Here is a 21728-nt window from a genome sequence, read left to right as displayed (position 1 = left end):
TGGCTTTCCACCGCCTCTGCCCCTGGCGGTTTCCACCTCCCCTGGAACAGGTTCTCCAAGCCCTGGGGCAGAGGGGCCCCTGCTGATCGCGTCACCACAGTCTGTTGCCAGCCGAAGTGGCCACCTTCCTCTGTTCTCTGAAGGACACCAAGGCGCTTAGTACCCACGAGGACAGGGTTCAGCGCTGGCTGCCTCCCTGAGCAGTGGCGGGACTCAGTGTGCCTTCAGAGGTGTGACCTGGTGGGAAGGAGACAGGAACACCGGTATTTGGTCGTTGACCCAGCAAGATCCTAGAGGCACAGAGCATCTCTGGATGTCCCCCTCTTCTGTGTTTCCCCAGGGGGCTGTTCCTTTACGGGTGCCCCGCCCCTGCCCTTTGGCACCAGAATCTTGCTCAGTAGAGAGTGCACCTAACCTGCTCAGGGGCCCCACAGGGGTGAAATGGCAGCAGGTGGGAAGGGGTGGATTAGCCAAGGCTGCTTGGTTGCCAATAACAAATGCCAACTCCAGCTTGTCTAGGCAGAGGAAAGTTTGTCATGAAGAGGCAGGGCTACCTACAACCCTGGGTGTGTGGGGCCGGGGGAATGGACAGAAGGGATCAGAAACCCTCCAAATCTCCTGCATGTCTCACCTCTAGGCACACCTGCGCCTTCTCTGTTTTTTAATATATTTTATTGATTTTTTACAGAGAGGAAGAGAGAGGGATAGAGAGCCAGAAACATCGATGCGAGAGAAACATCGATCAGCTGCCTCCTGCACACACCCCACCGGGGATGTGCCCGCAACCAAGGTACATGCCTTGACCGGAATCGAACCTGGGACCCTTGAGTCCGCAGGCCGACGCTCTATCCACTGAGCCAAACCGGTTTCGGCCTGCGCCTTCTCTGTACACAGGCTGGGGCTGGCACAGGACTGACTCCCAGGGCCACATCCACGGAGGGTCTCAACCACAGGCCCCAGGCCCAGGCCAGACTCCTGGGAGGGGAGAAGCTGATGGCCAACGTGGGGTGTGTCTTTCCCCTCCCTGCCTGGAGCCGTGGAAGGGGGTCTGTTGACACGCTGTTTGGGCAGATGCCCCAAGAGTTCTCAGCTGACTGGAGAGAAGAGTGGTGGTTTTTTAATCTTCATTCTTCTCGTCTCGTAGTTCGCTGGGTGGAAAGCGACATGAATGACAAGGGCTTCCCTGAGCTGTTTGCCCTCCCACAGAAACAGGCCTAGCGCAGCCCCAGGAGGAGCTGCCATGCTGCTTCTCCCGCTCCCTCAGCAGCTGCGAAGCAAGGCCTGGGCGCTGGCGGTTAGGCCCAGACTCAATTGCCAGTGCATGGGAAGCTAGGTCACGGGCCTCCGCTGGAGTGAATCAGGTGGCTGAGGCCAAAGCAGCTGGTGCAAGATGGGGCTCGGGGGCACTTCCCAGGGGGCAGGCCTCTTGTGACTGCTCCCCAGCTGGGATTCCAGGCAGGCCTCAGCAGGCACCTCTGCCCAACTCAGAATCCTGAGGGAAGTGTCAGCCAACCCAACAGGGGCTGTCCTGATGCAGGGTTAAACCCCTGAGTGCAAATTAAATAAGCGGATCAAGGAAGCCAGACTGACAGTATGTTTCTATTAAGTGAGATGCATCACTTGTAATTAACAAGCCATTTTGGAAGCTGACTTTTTCACTTCAAGTGGGTCTGCTGGTAAGCGATGGCGTTGCCCTGGCTGCCTCGGGATTGGTTGGGACATTGCTGGAGCCGGGAGGCAGTTGAATGCTGGAGACAGCAACAGAATTAGCACAGGCCCCTGGCCCCTGAGGCTCCGCCCTTCCCCTGGGAGTTTGTAAGGTGATGAGCCGAGTCCCATTTTGGGGGAGCTGTTTGGCTATACTTTTAAAAAATGTATTCTGACCCTAGCTGGTTTGGCTCAGTGGATAGAGCGTCAGCCTGCGGACTGAAGGGTCCCGTGTTTGATTCCGGTCAAGGGCACATCCCCGGGTTGCGGGTTCAATCCCCAATAGGAGGCATGCAGGAGGCAGCTGATCAATGATTCTCTCTCATCATTGATGTTTCTATCTCTCTCTCCCTCTCCCTTCCGCTCTGAGATCAATAAAAATATACTTTAAAAAATAAAATGTATTCTGTAACTTGCAAAGAACAGATTTTTCTTAATTTTTAAAGCGTTTCATGAATCAGTGGTAAGAGGCAATCCATTTAAATCTGTGTTCTTTCCTCTCCATGCTGTTTTCATGTAAAGGAAACTAGTGCTCATGCTTTCCTGTGTGTTTCTGTGCGAGCACGTGTGTGTTGACATTGTGGGCAGCATGGGCTCCCCTCCCCCGTGAGCCCCAGACACCTCTCCCCGGCGAGGCTGGCTCAGCTGTAGGGTCCTCGCATCTGCTGAGGAGACCTAGAGGGGCCTTTCCCAGCTACACGCACTGTCTCCTTCCTGTCGATTTGCCTGTGGTTCCTGCTTCCACTGACGAGAACCCCACACAGCAGTGTGGGAAACGGTGAGCGAGCTTGCGGCGTGGTGGCGGCCTCTGCTCACCCTTCAACTAAACTCACCAGGAATTGATTTCCTTGCAAAATGCCTGCATGTTAGGATGCACTGCAAAGCTTGCGTGTTATTTCTCTGTCTCTTCTCCAAGAAATACAGATGCTGAATTAAGTTTTATGTTTTTGTTCATGCTCAACAGCACTATTGAAAAACCAAGATTTTGCCACCTGCCTTGTGGCAGCGCTGGCAGGGGGAGAGGGACAGGATAGTTAGCCAGGGCAGTTCGCTTTGGGGTCCAGGGGAGCACTGGCCTCTGAGAGAGCAGCTGGGCTGAGGTGGGTGTTCAGGCACCGTGACAGCCCTCGGGAGACACGCTTCCTAACAGGCCTCCTTTATCCTTCCAGGCGTGGGCCGATGCCTTTCGAAGCAGTCCTGACCTCACGGGCGTTGTGCATATATATGAGGAGCTGAAGAGGAAAGGGGTTGAGTTTCCTAATGCAGATTTGGACGCTCTGTCTCCCATACACACACCGCAACGGGTAAGCTCCCAGCTGGCATTTTCTAGAAAGGCCTATTGCAGAACAGGCAACCATGGCCACCGCCCCTCTGCTGCTCCGTTTGAATTATTCAGCTTGTCATCATGCTGTCTTGAAGCTCGAGGGCATTTCTCTCTAATAACAAGGGGAGTGCAGGAGAGAGACAGCTGGCTAATAGTGATTAAGTGGCTGCAGTGTCTCCCCCAGTTTTCATCCTGCCTGTGGAAGAGCATAATAGAGGGATCATTTCAGACATTCTCATGGAAATGGCTGCTGGGGGAAGCCATTCTCTGAGGGTCATTAGCACCTGCTCGTCAGAGACCCCAGGAATGGGTGGGGCCAGCATCCCCTGGAGAACAGGAGCACCTCGGTGTTGGCAGTGCAGAGAAGAGTGTGCTACTGAGCTAGGCAGAGAGCAGCTTGGGGTTTCCCAGCTGTACAAGCTAGCAGATGCTCTAAATGGATCCATTATCAAATGGCTCTAAAATTTACTGAGAGCTGGGAGCGTTCGGCATCAGCCCAGACACCTTGGGATTCAAAGCCCATGGAAGGCATGTAGAGGCCTGCCACGGAAGCCCTCAACGCGGCCCTGTGCTGCAGAATTAAAAGCCTGCAGGAGAGGCTGGCCACCCTTCCCGGGAGCTAGTGTGCACCCTGTGGGCTGGGATCCGTCCTGCCTTGGGGAGCCAGGGCTCAGGACACTGCCTTGCTGGCCCCTAGCACCCCATCTCTGAAATGGGGCGAGGAGGGCATCAGCCGGTGCAGGTCTTGTCGTGTGAGCACTGTTCATGCTCAGGAGGTTATCGGAGATGCCCAAAGGGAAGCACGAGGAATGGTATTTTCCAGAGCAGTGTTTTCAGAATGACCTTCCAAATACTGTGCCTTGTGGAATAAACATAACCTGTTTTATTCTTCTAATAACTAGTGGCCCGGTGCACAGATTCGTGCACATTGAAAGGAAATTAATTAGAAGAAATATTTTAATGTTGCTATTCACCCTTTCTCTATAATAGAAGTGTCAACCAACTTCACGATCGACAATGGCAGATTGAAACACATGCGTGCGATTGGCGCCAGCGAGAGCTGTATATGTATCGCACATGCATGAGTCAACTTAGCGTTTTATATACATAGAATAAACTTGCTTAATTAAACCTGCTTTCTGATGTAGCTACACTTTTTCCAGCCCAGTGAAGTACCCCAACTTCTCTTTCAGGTAATTGTCAGCAACAAAGCAGTAACTATAAACACGAAGCAGATTATTATTGTAGATCACGCAGGGAGAACAGAGGGTAAAATATTTAACTGCAGCAGTGTTTGACTATATTCTGCACAGTGAGAAAACCTGAAGTCATTTTCAAGGTCCACCATTTCTTACTTCTTTTCAGTCGGGTAAAGTTTCTAAGCTTTCTAAACCTCCGTTTTCCAGCTAATGAAAAGAAAATAGGATTCCACCGAGTCTCCTATCTACCTACTCCAGGACTTCTGTGAGGATCAAATGAGATGAGGCATGGAAAACGCTTCACAGACATTTGGTTAAAGTGTGAAATGTTTGCACCTGGCTATAAAGCAGGTCGTGTTCCTAAGCTAAAAAAACTGCAAGTTGTTGCTAGGGAGACGAAGCCGGGCGTTGCTACATGATGTCATTACCCCGATGGAGGGAAGGGCACTTAGCATATTAGCCTTTTATATAGATAGATGATACAGAACTATGTTGTTGTTCCTGTAATTACAAAGAACGTTCAGTAAATTGCATAATTACTATTTATATTAGTCTACTTGTAGAAGCCAAAATGTAATCTTCTGGTACCAACTAAGGATCCCTAGGTGGCCCTAGTAATGAGCTACAGAGCGCTAGGGCTCTCCCTGCCACCTTTTGAGGGGTCTGGGCTTGGCTGTGGGGAAAGCAGAGGGAGGGGCCGTTGGGAGGGCTCAGAGGGAAAGACCGGGAGCAGAGGGCCCCCTCTTCACAGGTGCTGCGGCTAGTGCTGCCCTGGGTGGGGCAGGCACCAGGTCCCACTGCGCAGGCAGCCCCAGTGAACAGAGGACTCTGTCGTTGCCATGCCAGAGTGTCCCTGAAGTGGATCCAGCCGCCACCGTGCCCAGGTCCCAGGCGCAGCAGAGGACAAGTGCCAGCTCCTTTTCCTCGCCTCCTCCTCCTCCCTTCTCCGCGCCGCAGGCCCCGGCTCTGAGTGTGACCGGCCCCATCACAGCCAATGCAGAACAGGTACTTGCATACACTAGGCACAGGCAAGCCAGCTCTGCCCTCATTTGCCCTCCCAGAGACATGGGAGGTGTCAGTGAGACACAGAGGAAAGGGCACAATTCAAGGGGATACAGGTGCAAAGACAGTCAGGGCTGTGGTCATGCTGAGGTGGGAGCAGTGTCCAGGTGCTGAGCCCAGAGCTGAGCAGTGCCTGGAAGGCAGCCTGGGGGCGTGGGGGCTGCTGCTGCTGAAGGTCTTGAAGCTGGAGAGGGGCCTTGCCAGGTACCGTGCGGGGCAGGGTTGGTGTGGGGCGGGGGGCGGGGGCAGAGGGGGTGAGGGATGGGGGCTTGGTGGGGGCCAGGGCACTGTGTGGGGTGGGCGGGTGGGGGGGTGCGGGCCAGAGGAAAGAGTGCACAGCGGGCGCCGGCTGGCGGACAGGCTAGTGCAGGGCGGGAGTGGGGAGGAAGCTGGGGCAGAGGTGAGGCAGAGCACAGGGATGGACGGAGCTGTCAACAGCCTATGTGCGTGCAGAGCGGGTGGACTTTCTTGTGAGGCAGAGGCCGGGCAGGGAGCCTTTAGGAAGCCTCTTCCTGCTTCACCCCCACTGCCTGCCTCCCTGAGTGACCTCCCGGGAAGCAAAGCCCATAACCCCAACCTGGGTTTCTTGGTGAAATGTGGAGACTGATCTTTAGGTGAATCTCTAACATTTCCATTAGTTAACATTTGAGAATCGGTCAGACTTGAAAAAAAATCCATCCAATGTTTGTATTTTTAAACTCCTCACATAGTATCTGTGACAATGTCATCATTCTGGGGCCTCATTTAAACAGAGGGCAGATGATTCTGCCTGGTTTGTGGGCATGCTGTGCCAGGGCCCCAGGAGGGAGCGGGCGGGAGGAGGGAGAGGCCAACTAGGAGGCGCCGGGCTTCGCCCGTTTTTTAGCCCTCAGGGTGCCTCCTGTCTGTAGAATGGGCCCGTAACCCTTCCCTCTCACCCTGCGGGGCAGTCATGGGCCTGAGGGCAGTTGAAGGATATACGCACCCAAGTTCTGTGTGCTGTGCTGAGGAGACTGTTGAAGCCAATAGCTGAAACGCGTTTACGTTGACTGTGGGCCTCACTTCACTGAACTGTGCCCTTTTTCATCACCTACCATGACCAGGACCTGCCCCCATGGGCAGAACTGTGCCCCTTCTGCTCAGAGGGAAGGCAGCCATGTTTGAAGTTGGATGGCCCGAGGCCCTCCGCTGGCATGGGAGCGCGGGGTGAGGGGAGCCCTCAGCAGCCAGAACAGTGGACAGAGGGTTTGGAATGCATGACAGGCATGAGTGTTGCCCCCGGGGAACGAAAGCGGAGGCAGCAGGAAACCAGCTGGGCCTGGAGGACCCAGGGCTTCAGAGCCCATGTGGCTTCTAACCGTGCAGTCCTGGGCCTCCTGGTCAGAAGCCTCTTCTCAGCCAAGATCTGGGCCGTCCACCCATCAGGCAGAGCCCGAAGCAGAAAGAAGCCTGCCAGGACCTGGCCTGCCCCCCTGGTGGGCCATCCCTCCCATCTGTCCAGCCAGTAAACATGCATTGAGCCTCCTGTCCCTGTCCCTGTGCCAAGGGCACAGGCCTCAGTGCAGCAGAGGCCCTGTCCCAGGCGCTGGGCACAGGCCGGGGCGGGGGGGGGGGGGGGGGCGGACCTGTAGGAAGAGGTGGGGAGGCTCAGGGAGGCCTCTGAGCAGTGTCAAGTGCAGGTCAGAGTGCCTGGGGTTCAGCTCTCGGCACATCCCAGCAGTGTTGGGAATATGTGTGCCGACACGGGTGAGGGGGCATTTTCACATCAGCTACCCGCAGCAACCCTGCACAACTTGGGGGTTCCTACTTCCCTCTCACAGGTGGGGAAACTGAGGCTCGGAGATTAAGGTCCATCCTTTGGTGCTCCTGCTGCAGGAGAGATGAAGGCTTTGGGGACCTTGTTGGGTGGGCAGGTTGAGTAGCTTTCAAGGGGCCGTTACCCTTTGGTAGGGAGTGGCCTTCCCTGTGGTTTTCTCTCCGTGCCTCTCCCTCACTCTTGCCACACCAGGCAAGTGTGAGTAACACTGGCCAGCCTCTCAGAAGAACGTATATTTCGAGGATAAGCTGCTGGGAGCCAGAGTCTATAACTATTGGGTTCCTCAGCAGGGCTCCCAGAGCTGAAGGCACTGGGGATCACACAACCTTTCCCTTGAAAGAGCAGAGGCAGAGGCCTGAGGGTGAGTCCCTCCCCCAGGGCAGGGAAGCGGGGGCTGCAGACCAGCTTGGTTCTGTGGGCCCAGAGCACTCTCCTTGCCCAGTGCTGCCTCCCAGTCCTGGGCAGAGTCAGGGGCCAACGGTGACCGGTGACCGGGCTCTCTGGGTGGCCTCCCTCCCCGTCAGTGCTCTCTAGCCCAGAGGGAGACAAGAGGCTGCTGCGCTCCTTCAGAAGCGCGGCCTGAGGGTGACGTCCCCGCCAGGCGCAGTGACTGACCTCTCCCTCCCGCTTCCCTCCTCTGGGCCAGCAGATCGCCAGGCTGCGGAGCGAACTGGACATTGTTCGAGGAAACACAAAAGTCATGTCTGAGATGTTAACGGAAATGGTCCCTGGGCAGGAAGATTCATCTGATCTGGAGTTGCTACAGGTGAGGGGGCCTCATCTCGGGGCTCGGGGCCCAGGGGCACAGTAGTGAGAGAGAGGCCGAGTCCATGTAGGCCCAGACCCAGCCTCACACTTCCTAGAAATGACAGAGGCCAGTACCAGGCTCTCTCTTTTTTATTTTCCTTAGTAACATTTTTTCGATTATAAAATGCCAGTTGCAGAATCCATGCTCATCTAAAGAAAAAGGAAGTTCAAAGGAGAAAAGAGTCATTTTCTCTGATGCCGCATCCACAAATAGCCATCGTCAGTGCTTTGATGTTTATTTCAAATGTGTTTGAGATGTTGTTATGTGTACGATTTTTGTGTGTTGCTTTGCACCCCTAACATCATCAGCCTCCCCTCCTCGTCACGCCTTCCCCGGCCCCCCAGGACACGGGCAGCTGAAGCCCCTTTTCTTCTCCTGGACACTGAGCACCCCTCCCCAGGCGGAGGTTGCTCCCCGTGGTCCCGAGGCTGTCACTAACGGGCCTCGCCTCCTCCGGCCGCTTGTGGACCTGGCAGTGTGCCTGAAAGGGGTCTGGGTGCAGGGCTGGCCTGCGGGGGGGCCCTTGTGAGAGAGCCAGAGACCCCGCCTCGGGCCTGTTTCCCGGCCCGCCACTCCCGTCTCAGGCTCTGGCACCGCCTTAGAAGCAGTGCCGCTCTGAAGGGCTGGAAAGAGGGTGCGGTAGACTCCCAGGTGCCAGATCTTTTCAGTGGGAGGCAAGATGCTTGAGTCAACAAATCAGGAGCCAGCCTGGCCTGCGAACTGGCGTGAGTGCACAGGCAGGCCTCGTGTTGCTATTCTCGTCTGCCCTCGGGCCGTCGGTCTTGGCCCCCTAAGTGCCACACATCCCACCTGCTGTTGGCACCCACTTGCAGCCTGTGGAGGCTCGGTCTGATGGCCGGTCCTCAGGAATGCACACAGCCATCTCTCGCCGTGCCCCCTTCATCCTTCGAAGCCATCAGCTCCTGCGGGGTGAGCAGGGGTGGGAGCCTGTTCAGGGCCTAACACAGAGCAAAGCCCAAGAGGCACCGAGATGCTGTGCCGAGACCTGCTCTGAGGAGCTGGCCGCCGAGCGCTGGAGACACGGCTCATCTCCACGAAACTGTAGCATCAGGCAGCTCTGGAAGCCAAGATGAGTACCCTCTGCCAGCCGAGCAAGGCGACCTCACTGAGACCTGCGGCAGACCGGGCTTGCCTCATTGAGCAGGTCCAGCTGTCCACATGCCACACTCCAGGGGACCCAGCACCCATTACTGTGTATTGGCCTCCACTCCCGCCCGGGTGGTGGGTTCTTCCAGGCATTCCCGGAGGCACTGGGATCTGCGATTAGTCCGGAAGCGACGGAAGCTGAGGGGGCTGCTTGAAGGAGCTCTGCGCTGTGTCAGCATCAGAATTCCTGCTGACAAGGGGTTTGCAGCGGACAGAGCTGAGCTCCTGGCAGCGGGGGTGGGGGCTGAACAAAGCCAGCCTGCTTCCAGACAGCCGAGCAGACGCAGACAGCAGGGATGTTCTGTGTGCCAGTGCGTGTGTGCGTGTGTTCTAAAACAAGCCCATGAGCCAAGACAAACAGAACCTAATCTCTTGGTGTCAGCTCACAGTCTTCAAAAATAGGTTGCTTCCTATGACGTTTTCCTTCCCTCTGTTTTGTTCCAACTCTGAGCCTCCCAGCCTCGCTGCTGTCTTTAAATCAAACGGAAAGAGCGGCTCTGGTACAGCGGGAGGCTTCGGGAGTCGGGCGCTCTGTGTGCACAGACATGGCCCCGGCTGCCGGCCAACTCTTCAGTCATCCCTGACATCTCTCCTCCTCTTCCTCCCCATCTATCAGAAGCCAGCCAGGCAGGGTCTCCCAAGGGCCGAGGTCGGAACAGACGGTGAGCATTCCATGTGGGAAAACGGCACAGGCTGCTTGGGAAGTGACAGGATCAGGCCGTGCCCAGGACTCCTTAGTGGAGGTGGAGGGCAGCCAGATGGCTGAGTAGAAGCTGTCAGCTCACAGTACTGGCCAGGGCCATGGAAGTAAACACTTTTGTCACCAACCCAAATGTTCACGCCAACAAAAGCCACTCGATCTTGAGTGTAAGCTGCTGGGTAGGAGGCGGAGGAAATGGGAAGAGAGGAAATTGGAGGTGTCAGCCCTGGACGCACTGGGTGACAGACCATGATGATGGGTGGGTTTGGTCCCGATCACTTCCTGGGAGTCACAGAGCCGTTCTGGTGCAGCCTCGCCGCAGCCCTGCAGAAGGCAGAGCCCCCCGGGAGCGCTGGGCCTGAGGACTTCGGCGGTTCCTTTGGTTGAAGGGGGCTGAGGCCACTCCACTCCCCTGCACCGTCAGCCTCTCGGGAGCTCCCGGGAAAGTAAGCCGCAGAGGGACCCAGCAGCTCCTCAGTGTGTGGGGCCCTCTGCTCTGGGCTGGAGACCTCCAGACAGCAGCCAGCTCCACACCTCCGCTGAGTCCCTCCCGCCTTGTTGTTCTTATCAACGGCAGCTGTCAGTCAGCCCGTGGGGAGCAGCACAGCAGGGCAGGAAGGGTGAGGGACGAGGCGCCACTGTTCAGCCACGGTTTGAAGAGCTGGTGATGCTCACAGGCCCCAGTCCATGGAGCATGGAGGGATCACCATCACCAGGGAAGGATGGGGATCCTGTTTGCAGTGCTGCCCAGTGCCGGGCGCAGGCACGGCGGCCACAAGCTGGAGCTTCTGTGGTTCTTGTCGGCACATCAAGCTCCAGCCTGTCTCCCTGTACCTGCTGTCCTGTCCGTCCCTAACACCAGCAGAAACACACTCCACGTTCACACGGCAGGACCCTAAATGCTTGAGACTGCCGCGACCCAGTCTCGGGGTACAGGTGAGGCTGTGGGCAGTCCACCTCGAGGATGGCCAGGCAGTTCTCAGCGGGGGACGGACGTTAGAAGTTGAGAGCTCCATCCCCTGAGAACCCTCATCTCTTTCTCCCGTGCTGTTGGCCGTTTCTGCCCCCTCCCCCCGCCCCACGCACGGGCACTGCGTGGGGCCTGGCGCGGGCTGCACCCACGCTGCTGAGGTCCGCCCTTCGCTGCGGGCTGCAGGCCCCACTCTGGACTCTAGTGAGCCTGGTGCTGTCGTTGGGTGCCTTCTGTCTCTTTCACATTAGCTTTCTGAACTTTGTCTCCAGTTAATAACTAAATTAATTCAGTGATGCTAACAAGGGCATTCCTACGGCCAGCCACCGATGGTGGAAAACCTTCCTGCACGCTGTCCGCGAAGAGGAGGTGTAGGCATCGCCCTCTCGCTCCCCTCTTCCTGCATCTCATTTCAACAAAAGACTGGGTGGCCAGGACCGTTTCCTCTGGAGAAATCTAGTTTATTCTACACGTTTAGCTTCATTATTCCCCATTCTCTTCAACAAAGAACCTCTTCTCACACCCTCCCCCGCCCCCCACTCCCACCGCAGCTCTAGGAGCAGGTTTTCGGGACCCTGTTCTATGCTCCCCAGGACCAGGAGGAGGTTCGGAGGACACCCAGAGCGAGGACCTAAGAGTTGTTTTGTGAGGTGGGGACGTGCATGCCCTTGAAGAAAGGATCAAGTCATTGGGAGCAATTAGACAGAAAAGCGGATGTTTTAATAAGATGCTCTGACAGGTGAGGGCTTTGCACAAAGAACAGTAACAGCTGTCCTCCCTCTGTTGAGAACCAGACCCAGAAGCCCAGATTGTCCCCTTTAAGAACTTCGTCCCAGCTGTTGCGCAGCGGGAAGGCTGCCCGAGCGGGCGGGCTCCCTGTGTGAGGACGGAGCTGCTCTGTCTGGAGGTCTGGAGGCAGGGGAGGCAGAGCAAGGTCTCCCACCGCACCGGCGCAGCCTGGCTGTGGCTGACCCCGTGGAGAACATGCAGTGCTGGCTGGTGCTGTGGTGGCAGAAATCTTACCATTCTAGTCCTCCTCTCACCATCTAGCTCTTTGTCTTTTCCTGTTTAATTTTGTTTTAAGACAGTAACTTACAAGGTGAAAGCATGAACATGTAAAGCTTTCTCTCTGACTCAGACCCCGGGCCGGACTCCCTGGGTGCTCCTCTGGGGTCAGGGAGGGGAGGCTCTCCTGGGGGGTCAGGGCTGCTTCCCCATCACCCCCTGGCGGAGGAGGGGGCAAGGCAGCAAGTGCAAGGCCAAAGCAGGTGTTTCTGTTGCTTTCAGCCCTGCCTCCCGTGTCCAGGGTGAGAGCTAGCAGAGGTCTCAGAAACCACATGCCTCTTCCCAAACATTCCTGTCAAGGATTGGAACTCTTCTCCACAAATAAAGTCCTCCAGAGAACCAGAGTGTTTAAAACAGATCAAAGCAGAGCTGCCCTGGCTGCCATAGGGTGGGTTGCCTCAAACCCCTGCTGTGAGGCTCTCAGAGGTTCACCATTTCCGCAGCCCCTTGTCTTCCCCAGGGAGACAGAGGCCAGAGAGTGCTGGAGGCCTGGGGCGCTAGTGCGGGTGCCGGTGAGGACAGTGACGGGAGCTGGTGGTCTGGGCAGATCCAGGGTTCAGAGCATTTTATTTATTTATTTATTTTTACATATTTCTACTAGAGGCCTGGTGCACAAATTTGTGCACAGGTGGGGTCTGGCCAGCCCGCCCTGATGGGGGCTGATTGGGGCCGGGCCGGCAGGGGGTGGGGATGTGGGAGGTTGTGGGGGCGGGGCAATTGGGGCCTCCACCGGGCCTGTTGGCTGCCGCAGTGTGTGTCATAGCGACTGGTTGTTCAGGTCGCTTGGCTTTTATATAGATAGATAGATAGATAGATAGATAGATAGATAGATAGATAGATTTCAGAGAGGAAGAGAGAGAGGTAGAAACATCAATGATGAGAGAGAATCATTGATCAACTGCCTCCTGCAGGCCCGCTACTGGGGATGGAGCCCGAAACCTGGGCATGTGCCCTTGACTGGAATTGAACCCGGGACCCTTCCGTGTGCAGGCTGACGCGGGTTCAGAGCATCTGAGATCAAGGTCCTCCTCCTGCCTCTAGCCCAGCCTGGTGCTGCTGGTGGGACGGCACTACCTCCCTGGGCTGGTCTGGCCCAGGTGCCGCTGGTACAGGCTGGGGGAGGGAGAAAGGGGTTATGAGAATCCAGTGATTTGCTTAAAGCCCTCCTCTTTCCAGGAATGTAAACCTAGAATGGTAGTCTTAAGAGAACCAAGAATGAGAATCTGTTCAGAGAAAAACCCAGAACATCCAGACACTGGACTTGCTTCTGTCCCTGTTGACCAAGAAAGACTGACAGCAGCATCCTGGCTGTGCAGAGGGCTGGCGGCAGGGCAGAACCGAGACAGAGGCCATGTGTCCGTAGCCAGCTGGACAGGGCCCAGGACCCCACAAGTCAGAGCATCTCCACAGGAAGCTGCCTTTTATACACAGCTGCCCAATAGGTACTTCTGTCTTGAAAAATACAGCTGCGCTACGGTGCTTCTGGGCTGCCCCCAGGGGCCAGGCTTCTTTTCTCAACTGCCCCTGCTCTCAGGAAGGAGCCCCAGGCTGAGCCGCCTGGGAGAGTGCCAGCATAGAATGGCCCGGATGTGCCAGCAGCCCTCCATTCACCGGGTCTGCTTGCTCTGTGGTGAGCTGGCCTGGCGCGGTCCCACCCTGCTCTTCGCTGCATGGTCAGGCCTGGGCACTCGTCCCCTTCCGCAGTGAATAGCTAATGGTGTCGTAAAACACACTCCTGCCACTGCTGCGAGTGCAGACACACAGATCTCATCGCTGAGCAGCCAGCGTTCCACATGGCCACCCCGTTCAGCCCCCGGCGCCCCCGTGGGACGTGGTCCTGTGCAGGTGCATAGCAGGCGTGTACAGTGTTCGCTGCTGTACCCACTGCGCTGGCCAAAAAGAGGCCACACCTGAGTGTCCCAAATAGGAGAATGGTGCGGTACGTTTTATACACACACAGGGATGAGCCTGAAGTGGCGGGAAAGTTGTCTGGAACATTCTGTTAAAGAGAAAAAGCCAGCTGCAAAGAATCCTCTCTTGTATTTTAAAACTGGTTTATACAGCGTGTGGCTGTGTCCGCCCCACAGTCTGCAGGCCTGGACACTTGTCGGTCTAGGGAACAAGCGCGGGTTCCTTGGGAGTAAGGGGCAGTAAGGGAGGGCTTCCGCTTTGCGTCCTACACCCCTGGCTTTATGAACGAGAATGTCCTCCCTGTCTGACGGAGGAGCAGGACACGTTTTCCCAGAGGAGATAGACGTGGCGAAGGCCCAGCCAGGCTCGCGGGTGTGTGTCCCCAGGAGCTGAACAGGACCTGCCGGGCCATGCAGCAGCGCGTGGTGGAGCTCATCTCGCACGTGAGCAACGAGGAGGTCACCGAGGAGCTGCTGCACGTCAACGACGACCTCAACAACGTCTTCCTCCGATACGAGAGGTGGGCGTGGCTCCTTCCTGCCCCTGGAAGCTGGGGGCCCCAATGGGTTTCCTTCAGGAACAGAAGGGAGAGAGATTAGATTGGGAAACTACTCATCAGAGATGCTAATTTGCTCCAGGCGACAGGGAAATGGCTCCTGTTCTGGGAGCCCAGCAGCGGCAAGGCTGGCAGATGAGACTCTGCCCTTTGCAAGCCTCCGGCTGCCCTGCCTTCCTCACCACCCGCCCCAGGAGGGGAAGGACCGGCACCCGGGCTTGGAGCTGCTGCACCTGCCTCTTTAAAGATCCTTTGAATTTGAAAAGGATTAAAAGGAAAAATATTCACTAAGGAAAAAGACTTTTCTCTTTTCCATCTTAAAATAAAAGGAGATTTTTCCTTTCCTTTGCAAATGTCAGGGAGTCTGAGTGTCCAGCAGGGGCAGGAGCGCCGGGGGCTGCGTAGGGAGCACATGTTCCTCTCGGTTCCTCCTGCAGCCGGGTCACCCTCGGGTTTGAGGTAACGGCCTTGCAGGTTCTTCTCCCTTTCCAAAGCCTCCGGAAAGCGCAGCCCTTCCGCAGCTGCGGGAGACCGATTCCAGCAGCTCCCCCTGTGGCTCAGGCTCTCCCAGGCCGCCCGCCTGCAGGCCCCTTGGCCAGGCCTGCCTTCTTCTAAGTTTAAGCCCCAGTCCCCTGGAGACTTGGGGTCCTGGCCCCTCACTGACTCATGGCATGACGGTCTGGCACCCGTTAGTCAATATTTGACTAACAGATATTTCCATTTGGGATCTGAGAGGGTGATTTTCCTGCAGTTGTCACAACCCTGGGCTTTGTCTCAGCTTCAGCTGAGGCAGCAAGGAAGGTGGCCCTGTCGGCTGACAGGTGAGAGGGTCTCCGCAGAGGGCATTGGGCCAGCAGGTACGTGCCAGTTGGGGATAGGAGCCAACCTGAGTGCCTTGACCCTTGGTCTTGCCTTGTGGTCCCAGTTTTAAATGGGCCTGACTTTTAACCTGTCGGGCTCCTTCCAGCCCCTTCTAGAACAGGTGGCAGGAGCTGTGTGGGCACTTTCACTAGCCTGCCACTCCCGGCCAACCACAGACCTGGCCAGGTGACGGGAGAGGCTCCGGGCTGGAGACTCCGAGCGACTCCACTCCTCCTGAGAGACCAGGGCTTGGAAAACAGGTCTTTCCTACACCAATCAGCACCATGTCCTCACCAGTGCCCCTCGTGGGGATCCCTGCTCACAGGCGCTGGCCCCAGCAGCCGGGACCCAGTGAGGTCTGCTTCTCCGGGTCCAGCTCAGAAGAGTCTGAGCTACCCCTGCCCGTGGCATTTGGGAGCTTTTAAATGTCACGGCCGCCGCACGCCCCTCACCGTCGCTCTTGTTTCCCACCCGGGTCAGAGAGAGGCTTCTGTGGCTGCTCTGAGCCAAGTCCCATCCTGGCTGGTCTGCAGCCAGCAGGCTGGGCGTGGCCTGGTCGCAACCCCCAGGGACCCTCTCATGGCAGAGGCGTGCCTGTCCTCCAGGGCCTGCCCCCTGTGACATAGGGCTTCAGCCTCGCAGCCCCATAAAATGGTTGGCCCGACCTCCCCCTCCAGTGACAGGAGGAGCACCTAGCCCAAGGTCTGAAGGGATGGCTGGGGTGCTTACTATGGCCCGCTGCGCCAGCCACCACCCTGCTCCTCACCTCGGGGCCCATGGGTGAAGCCCACACAGGGGAAGGCGTGTGACGTGCGTGTGTGGGCTGCTCTCCCAGCCCTAACCTGGGCCTGGTTGGTCTCCTTTCCTGGAACCTCGGTCCCCAGAAGCTCTTCCCAGGACCCGTGGGTATCACAGTGCCACACCCTCCCTCACGGGGCTCTCCTTCCCGATAGGTTCGAGCGATTCCGGTCCGGCCGCTTAGTCCAAAACGCCAGTAACGGGGTAAGTACGCCCTCAGCATCCGCGCGGCTCTGAGGCTGGAAGGGCCGCCTCGGGTGGTCTCAGCTGTTCCTTGACCTGCGCTGTAAATATCTGGTGAACTGAGCAGCTCGCGCTGTTGACAAGCTGCTGAGGAAGAGCCAGCAGGCACATCCTGAGGGGCAGCGGGCAGGGCTCCCAGTGCCAGGTCCACAGTGGGCCCCTGGCTCCTGTATTGGCGGGCGCTGAGAGTGCACTGTGCCTGCGGGCTTAACCTCAGCCAGGGCCCCAGGGCTCACGGGCTCACTGCACCTCCTGCTCCCACAGGTACTGAATGAAGTGACCGAGGACAACTTAATTGACCTGGGGCCGGGGTCTCCTGCCGTGGTGAGCCCCATGGTGGGGAGCACGGCACCCCCACCTTCCCTCTCATCCCAGCTTGCTGGCTTGGGTGAGTATCTCATGGGGGTGAAGGCCCCCCTTCGCAGGCCCCTTCCTGGCTGAGTCGGGGCAGAGGCCCTCTTTCTGTTGGAAGGCCCAAGAGCCTTTTGGGGAGCCCATGGAGAAGTGTATTCCTGAATCCTGACCAATTGCACCACCTTCAGTGCATAACTTCTTTCCCTAACTTAAAGCTGTAACCTACATTGGAAAGCAGGGGTTGGGGGCGTTCCAAGGAACAGGAAGTAGTTTGCTTTTTAAAGAAAGATGGCTGCTGTGTTTTATCTGGAATATTCCTTGTGGTCGAAGCGCTTTCCTTCTCAATATCGACTAGGCAGGCCGAGGATGGCAGACAGGTTTCAGCTCACAGGCAGCTTGGAACACAGGTCTAAGGGGGTGCTGTCGCCACTTCAGGGCTTGGAAGATGAGTCTGGGATTGATTGGTGATGTCTGCCACTGGCTTGGAAATAAGAAGGGACTGCACTGACATACTTGCTCTTGTTGAAGTAACGTCAGCTAAAGTATTGTCTGAAATCTGAAACAAGAAACACTACTTTTCCACAGTTCATTTGGTTTAAATATGACTATAGTGCTGCAAATACACAGTATGATGCCAATTTATTGTATTATAATATTGAAATAATAAGCATGGCCCTCTCAAAATACTTTTATTAAATTTGATTTGAGAGAGAGAGGAAGGGAGAGGGAGAGAGAGAGAAACATTGATGGGCTGCCTCCTGTACATCCCCCACTGGGGATCAAGCCTGCAACCTGGGCACGTGCCCTGACCAGGAATCGAACCGGCATCTCTTGGTTCACTGGACGATGCCTAACCAACTGAGTAACACTGGCCAGGCTCAAAATTCTTTCTCCCACCTTGCTGTTCTGTTTTCTTATCCTATATGATAAAAGCCTAATATGCAAATCGACCAAAAGGCAGAATGACCGGTCACTATGACATGCACTGACCACCAGGGGGCAGACGCTCAATGCAGGAGCTGCCCCCTGGTGGTCAGTATTCTCCCACAGGGGGAGCGCCGCTCAGCCAGAAGGTGGGCTCACATCTGGCAAGCTCAGCGGTAGTGGCAGGAGCCTCTCCTACCTCCGCTGCAGGCAGGCGGTAAGGAGTGAGGGGTCCTGGACTGCGAGAGGGATGTCTGTCTGCCGGCTTAGGCCCGATCCCTAGGGGGATGGGCCTAAGCCAGCAGACAGACATCCCCCAAGGGGTCCCGGACTGCGAGAGAGCGCAGGCTGGGCTGAGGGACAACCCCCCCCTCCAGTGCACAAATCTCGTGCACTGGGCCTCTAGTTTCTTAATATTTATCTTTATAACTTCATTTTATTTCAATTAAATTGAGGTTTTATTTTTGGCTTTTCAGTATCTCATATTTGTAGCCCCTGTTTCTCTTTCAGAACAGGTTCCTCTCCTTCAGTCCATCCAGCATATGGCCACTGGATTCTCCCAAAATTCAAATTGAATTATGCTGCCTCCCTTCTTTAAAAAGGTCTCATGTTTTTCATCCACTCCTTTCTTGGCATTCCAGGCTTTTCCCAACCGTCCCCACCTGCCTTGCCAGCCTTGTCCTCCGTTAGCTCCCAGGGCATTGCTCACTGCACGTGCCCTACTGCCAGCCTGTACCTGCCTGTGTCTCCCCTCCCCCACACAGAGTCCACTGTCCCAAGTATTACTGCTGTCTGTCTGTCTCTCACCTGCTCTGTGACTCCTTGAGACCAAGGTCCACATCAGATTCAGTTTGGTTCACTCAGGACCTAGTTCTGAACATGGTGGGTATCTGCAAAGTATTTGTCAAATAACTAATTGTCCAGATCCTTAGACATTGTGATTGAGGTAACGAAGAGCCCCCGACACAGAGGCATCATGGGAAACCTGAAAGGGCCCTGGCCCCGGGCGCCACCTTCCCACTGCCAGTGCTCTCCCTGCCATTCAGAATGACTTCTCCATCTGGACCCCACCCGTGGCCCCTCCTGCATAGGGTGACCTGTGCCCCTTGCCCTCCCCCCAGAACTTTCACCTGCTCACCTGGCGTCTTAACTTTGGGACCCTTGTGAAGTCCATGACCCATTTTGTTCTCATCTCCCTCATTTCTCCTGTTGCCGCAGACCTGGGGGCAGAGAGCGTCAGCGGCACCCTGAGTGCACTCCAGCAGTGCGCCCCTCCGGACAGCGCGGGCACGTGCGCCCAGACCACAGGGAGCTCCTCAGCCGAGCAGCACAAGGCGTATGTGGGGATCATTCCAGTGGCTCCTGGGAGCTATGTGGGGAGATTGATCCAGGCCTGGTCACGGGCCAACACAAAGAGGCCTTTTATTTACCATCCAGGACGGCCAGGAGCTTTGAAATATCGCTGAGAGGACTTGGCAGTAGACACAGATGTTGAATGAGTGAGCGCCAGCCCCGCTGGCCTGGGCGGCTGTAGTTGGAGGCCCCGTCAGTCCGAGAGAGCCCTGCTGCTCTCTGCTTCTGGTGCGGCTGCTGCCTGGGCTGTAGGGGAGGCAGCCAGGAGGGCAGCGGCAGGACGCCTGCTGGACAGAGAGGCTTCCCGCCCACGAGTGTGCGTGAGGCTTCCCTGGTAGCAGCTCTGGCCAGGAGGAGCCAGAGGGAATTGGGGGAGTTCATTCCAAAATAGACAATCCCCTGTGTCATAGGGAGGCCCAAGGACAGCCAGCCCAGGCCCCCGCGCGTGGGTGCACTGAGCTGCTGCTGGGACCTCCCTCCACAGCCTCGGGTGCGTCCCACACTCTGTCCTCGCGCCTTAGAGGTGCCCCGTGCTGTTACTCCAGAGGGTGACGGAGCAGTGCCGAGCCCGGGGGAGAGGCGGCCGAGCTAGTGCTGGAAGGCAACGCCTCCCAGCCTCGGGCAGGCAGACCAACAGCTGAGCCGTAGCCTCTGCCCATGCCAAGGCTGCGGGAACGCTCTAAGTGCCTGTGAGGAAGGTGCCACAGGTAGGAAGGGACTGCAGTCCACCCCCACCCCCGTGACCCTGGGGCACTGACTCTGCTTGTGCTGCTTCGTCTCCAGGGTAACCTGTGAGGACCCCCAGGCTGCCGGAGGACTCACTTCTGCCCTAGACAGTCGGAAACAGATCTCCGAAGTGGTAGGTCTAGCCCTGCTTTTCTGCCTGGACAGTTTGGTAGAGCTGGCGAGGGGATGAAGCAGACGCTGGCTTGGTGGAGGGCGGGAAGGACCAGAGATAAGGCAGAAGTGGAGGATGGTGCTCGTCTGGCCCCAATGCACCCCGGTTTCTGTAAGTCTCAGATCATCGCAGGGGAAAGGAGTTGTGTCTTCATGTTTCTCGTGAGATTGTTCCCTCTGCCTAAGCGGCGTGTGGGCGAATGTTTGTCTGCAGGGGCAGGGAGGGGCGGGCTGGGCCTCCTAACTAGATCCCCCAGCTGGGCTGGGAAAGGGCGTGCCCATTGCCCCTCTGTCCCCCGCATGGGAGTTGCTTCCCAAATGCCAGTGTTGGCCTCCTGCACCTCGCCTTGGGGAAGGGCCTCCTCCTTCCTCCTAGTTGGCCAACTGCGTCCCTCTGCTCTGGCCACCAGGAGGCACAGAAGAGCCAGCCCAGCTGCCTCCATCTCCGTCCCCTGCCTTGCACAGAAGGGTGGGCAGTGGTACCCACACCTGAGACCAGACTCCCAGAATGTGTGCAGCACCCACAGCTCCGTTTACCCATTATTTAGAAGGTCCTCCCTCCTGGCTCCGGCAGGGCGTTTAGGAGCTGGGCTGAGGCCCTGCCACGTGAGGGTGCCCCTCCTCCCGGCCCTCCCTGGCCTGGCCTGCAGCCCCGTCCCTCAACCAGGCTGACCTGGTTTGCTTCCCACTCTGTCTCCAGGGCCTGCCCTGTCCATGCCAACCTGTACCCTACCCCACCTTCACCATTATCATGCCCACGCCTGGGTCTGAGCTTAGGACATGTGGCCAGCTTCCCACCCTTCACCCTTTGGGTGTGTGGCTTGGCCAGCCTCAGCTTTCAAAGGCCTTGCTGAGTCCAGCATGTTTTCATGTCCTGGTGGCAGGCTGCTCTCTCTCTTTATGCTGACTGCTCAGTGGGAGATGCGGGGAGCAGGGTTCCTGTTAGCTCTGCATGTGTGTGTGTGTGTGTGCGCCCCTGTGTCTGTCTTATCTCTGTGTGTGTCTGTGTGTCTATATATCTGTGTGTGTGTGTCTGTGTTTATCTCTGTTGTATCTGTATATCTGCATACCTATGTGTGTGTGTGTGTCTCTGTGTGTCTGTGTGTTTTCATGCCTGTGTGTGTCTTTGTATCTGTGTCCTCACACACTGGCTCGCGTGCATCTGCAGGCCAGGGCTTCAGGTCATGTTCATACACTAACCCACACTGGCCTGGAAAGGAAAACTGGGTCAAGGGAGAAATGAAGAATACAGTAGGGAGGGGAAGATGTATAGCCACGCCTCCTCAGTGCAACCAAATCAGTTCTTACTTTTATCATTTAAAAAAGGTAACACACCCAAATTTAGAGTTTAAACTAAGGTTTGGAAAATGAACACACAGGTAACTGAGAAGGAGGAAAAAGGGAAGGAAAAGCAAAAATAAGTTAGAAAAAAGTAGGAATGATTTGTAAAGGCTGCTTCTTCGGTAAGCCGCCCCTTGCTGCCTGGGAGCCGTCCCTGGGAGCAGGAGCCCCGGGCGGTTTGTGGCTCGTGGAGGCCGCCCGGTGCCCGGGAAAGGCCGCACAGGGCACTGTCCTGGGGGGCTTGCTTACTAACCTCTTCACAGGTAGGTAGGGGGCGTGGTGGGGAGGCACCTGGGCTAGGGCCTGACATGACACGTGATCACTCCGAGCGGCCTCTGTCCCGTGGGATGTGCTGTTGCTTCTTGATAATGGGTCTCGCTGTGACTTTTCTTTCTGGGACTTTCCTGTCCTCCGTCCAGGAGAGAGTTAAAGGTGGGGACGCTGACCTGGAGCCCATAGACAGCTGGCTCATGACCCAAGGAATGGTGAGCGGCCACTAGCTGAGCAGAGCGCCGTGTCCCCCAGCGCTTACCTGTGTCCCCGCTGAGCCCTGTGAGTCAGACAGCACAGGCCACTCTCCCCTTCCGGCTGGGTGCCAAAGCGTCTCCTGTCTGTACAGTCTCCTTAAGCCACAGACCCAGCCTCCTCTGGTTTCTGCTGAGGCCCAGGCCCGGGCCTTTGGGGTCTGGAACG

At 56.8% G+C, this 21728-nt stretch overlaps 1 protein-coding gene across 7 annotated transcripts in view; it reads left to right on the top strand.

Annotated features, from left to right (window-relative positions):
- The window catches only part of TOM1L2 (target of myb1 like 2 membrane trafficking protein), a 154924-nt gene that overhangs the window by 122107 nt on the left and 11089 nt on the right, over nt 1-21728 (top strand). For 3 of the 7 annotated variants that reach the window (XM_054709912.1, XM_054709911.1, XM_028132154.2), the window contains 8 exons: nt 2877-3011; nt 5077-5235; nt 7734-7853; nt 14095-14228; nt 16079-16127; nt 16431-16554; nt 18663-18780; nt 19581-19656. In XM_054709912.1, coding sequence (XP_054565887.1) covers nt 2877-3011; nt 5077-5235; nt 7734-7853; nt 14095-14228; nt 16079-16127; nt 16431-16554; nt 18663-18780; nt 19581-19656 — 915 coding nt within the window. Of the gene's footprint in view, nt 1-2876; nt 3012-5076; nt 5236-7733; nt 7854-14094; nt 14229-16078; nt 16128-16430; nt 16555-18662; nt 18781-19580; nt 19657-21454; nt 21521-21728 lie in introns of all 7 variants that reach the window. The other 4 variants (XM_054709913.1, XM_028132155.2, XM_008156177.2 and 1 more) reach the window with 2 other exon arrangements.

This window comes from Eptesicus fuscus, chromosome 20 (assembly GCF_027574615.1).
Source record: "Eptesicus fuscus isolate TK198812 chromosome 20, DD_ASM_mEF_20220401, whole genome shotgun sequence".
Classification (NCBI taxonomy): Eukaryota; Metazoa; Chordata; class Mammalia; order Chiroptera; family Vespertilionidae; genus Eptesicus; species Eptesicus fuscus.
This window is presented reverse-complemented; position numbering and strand designations above follow the sequence as displayed.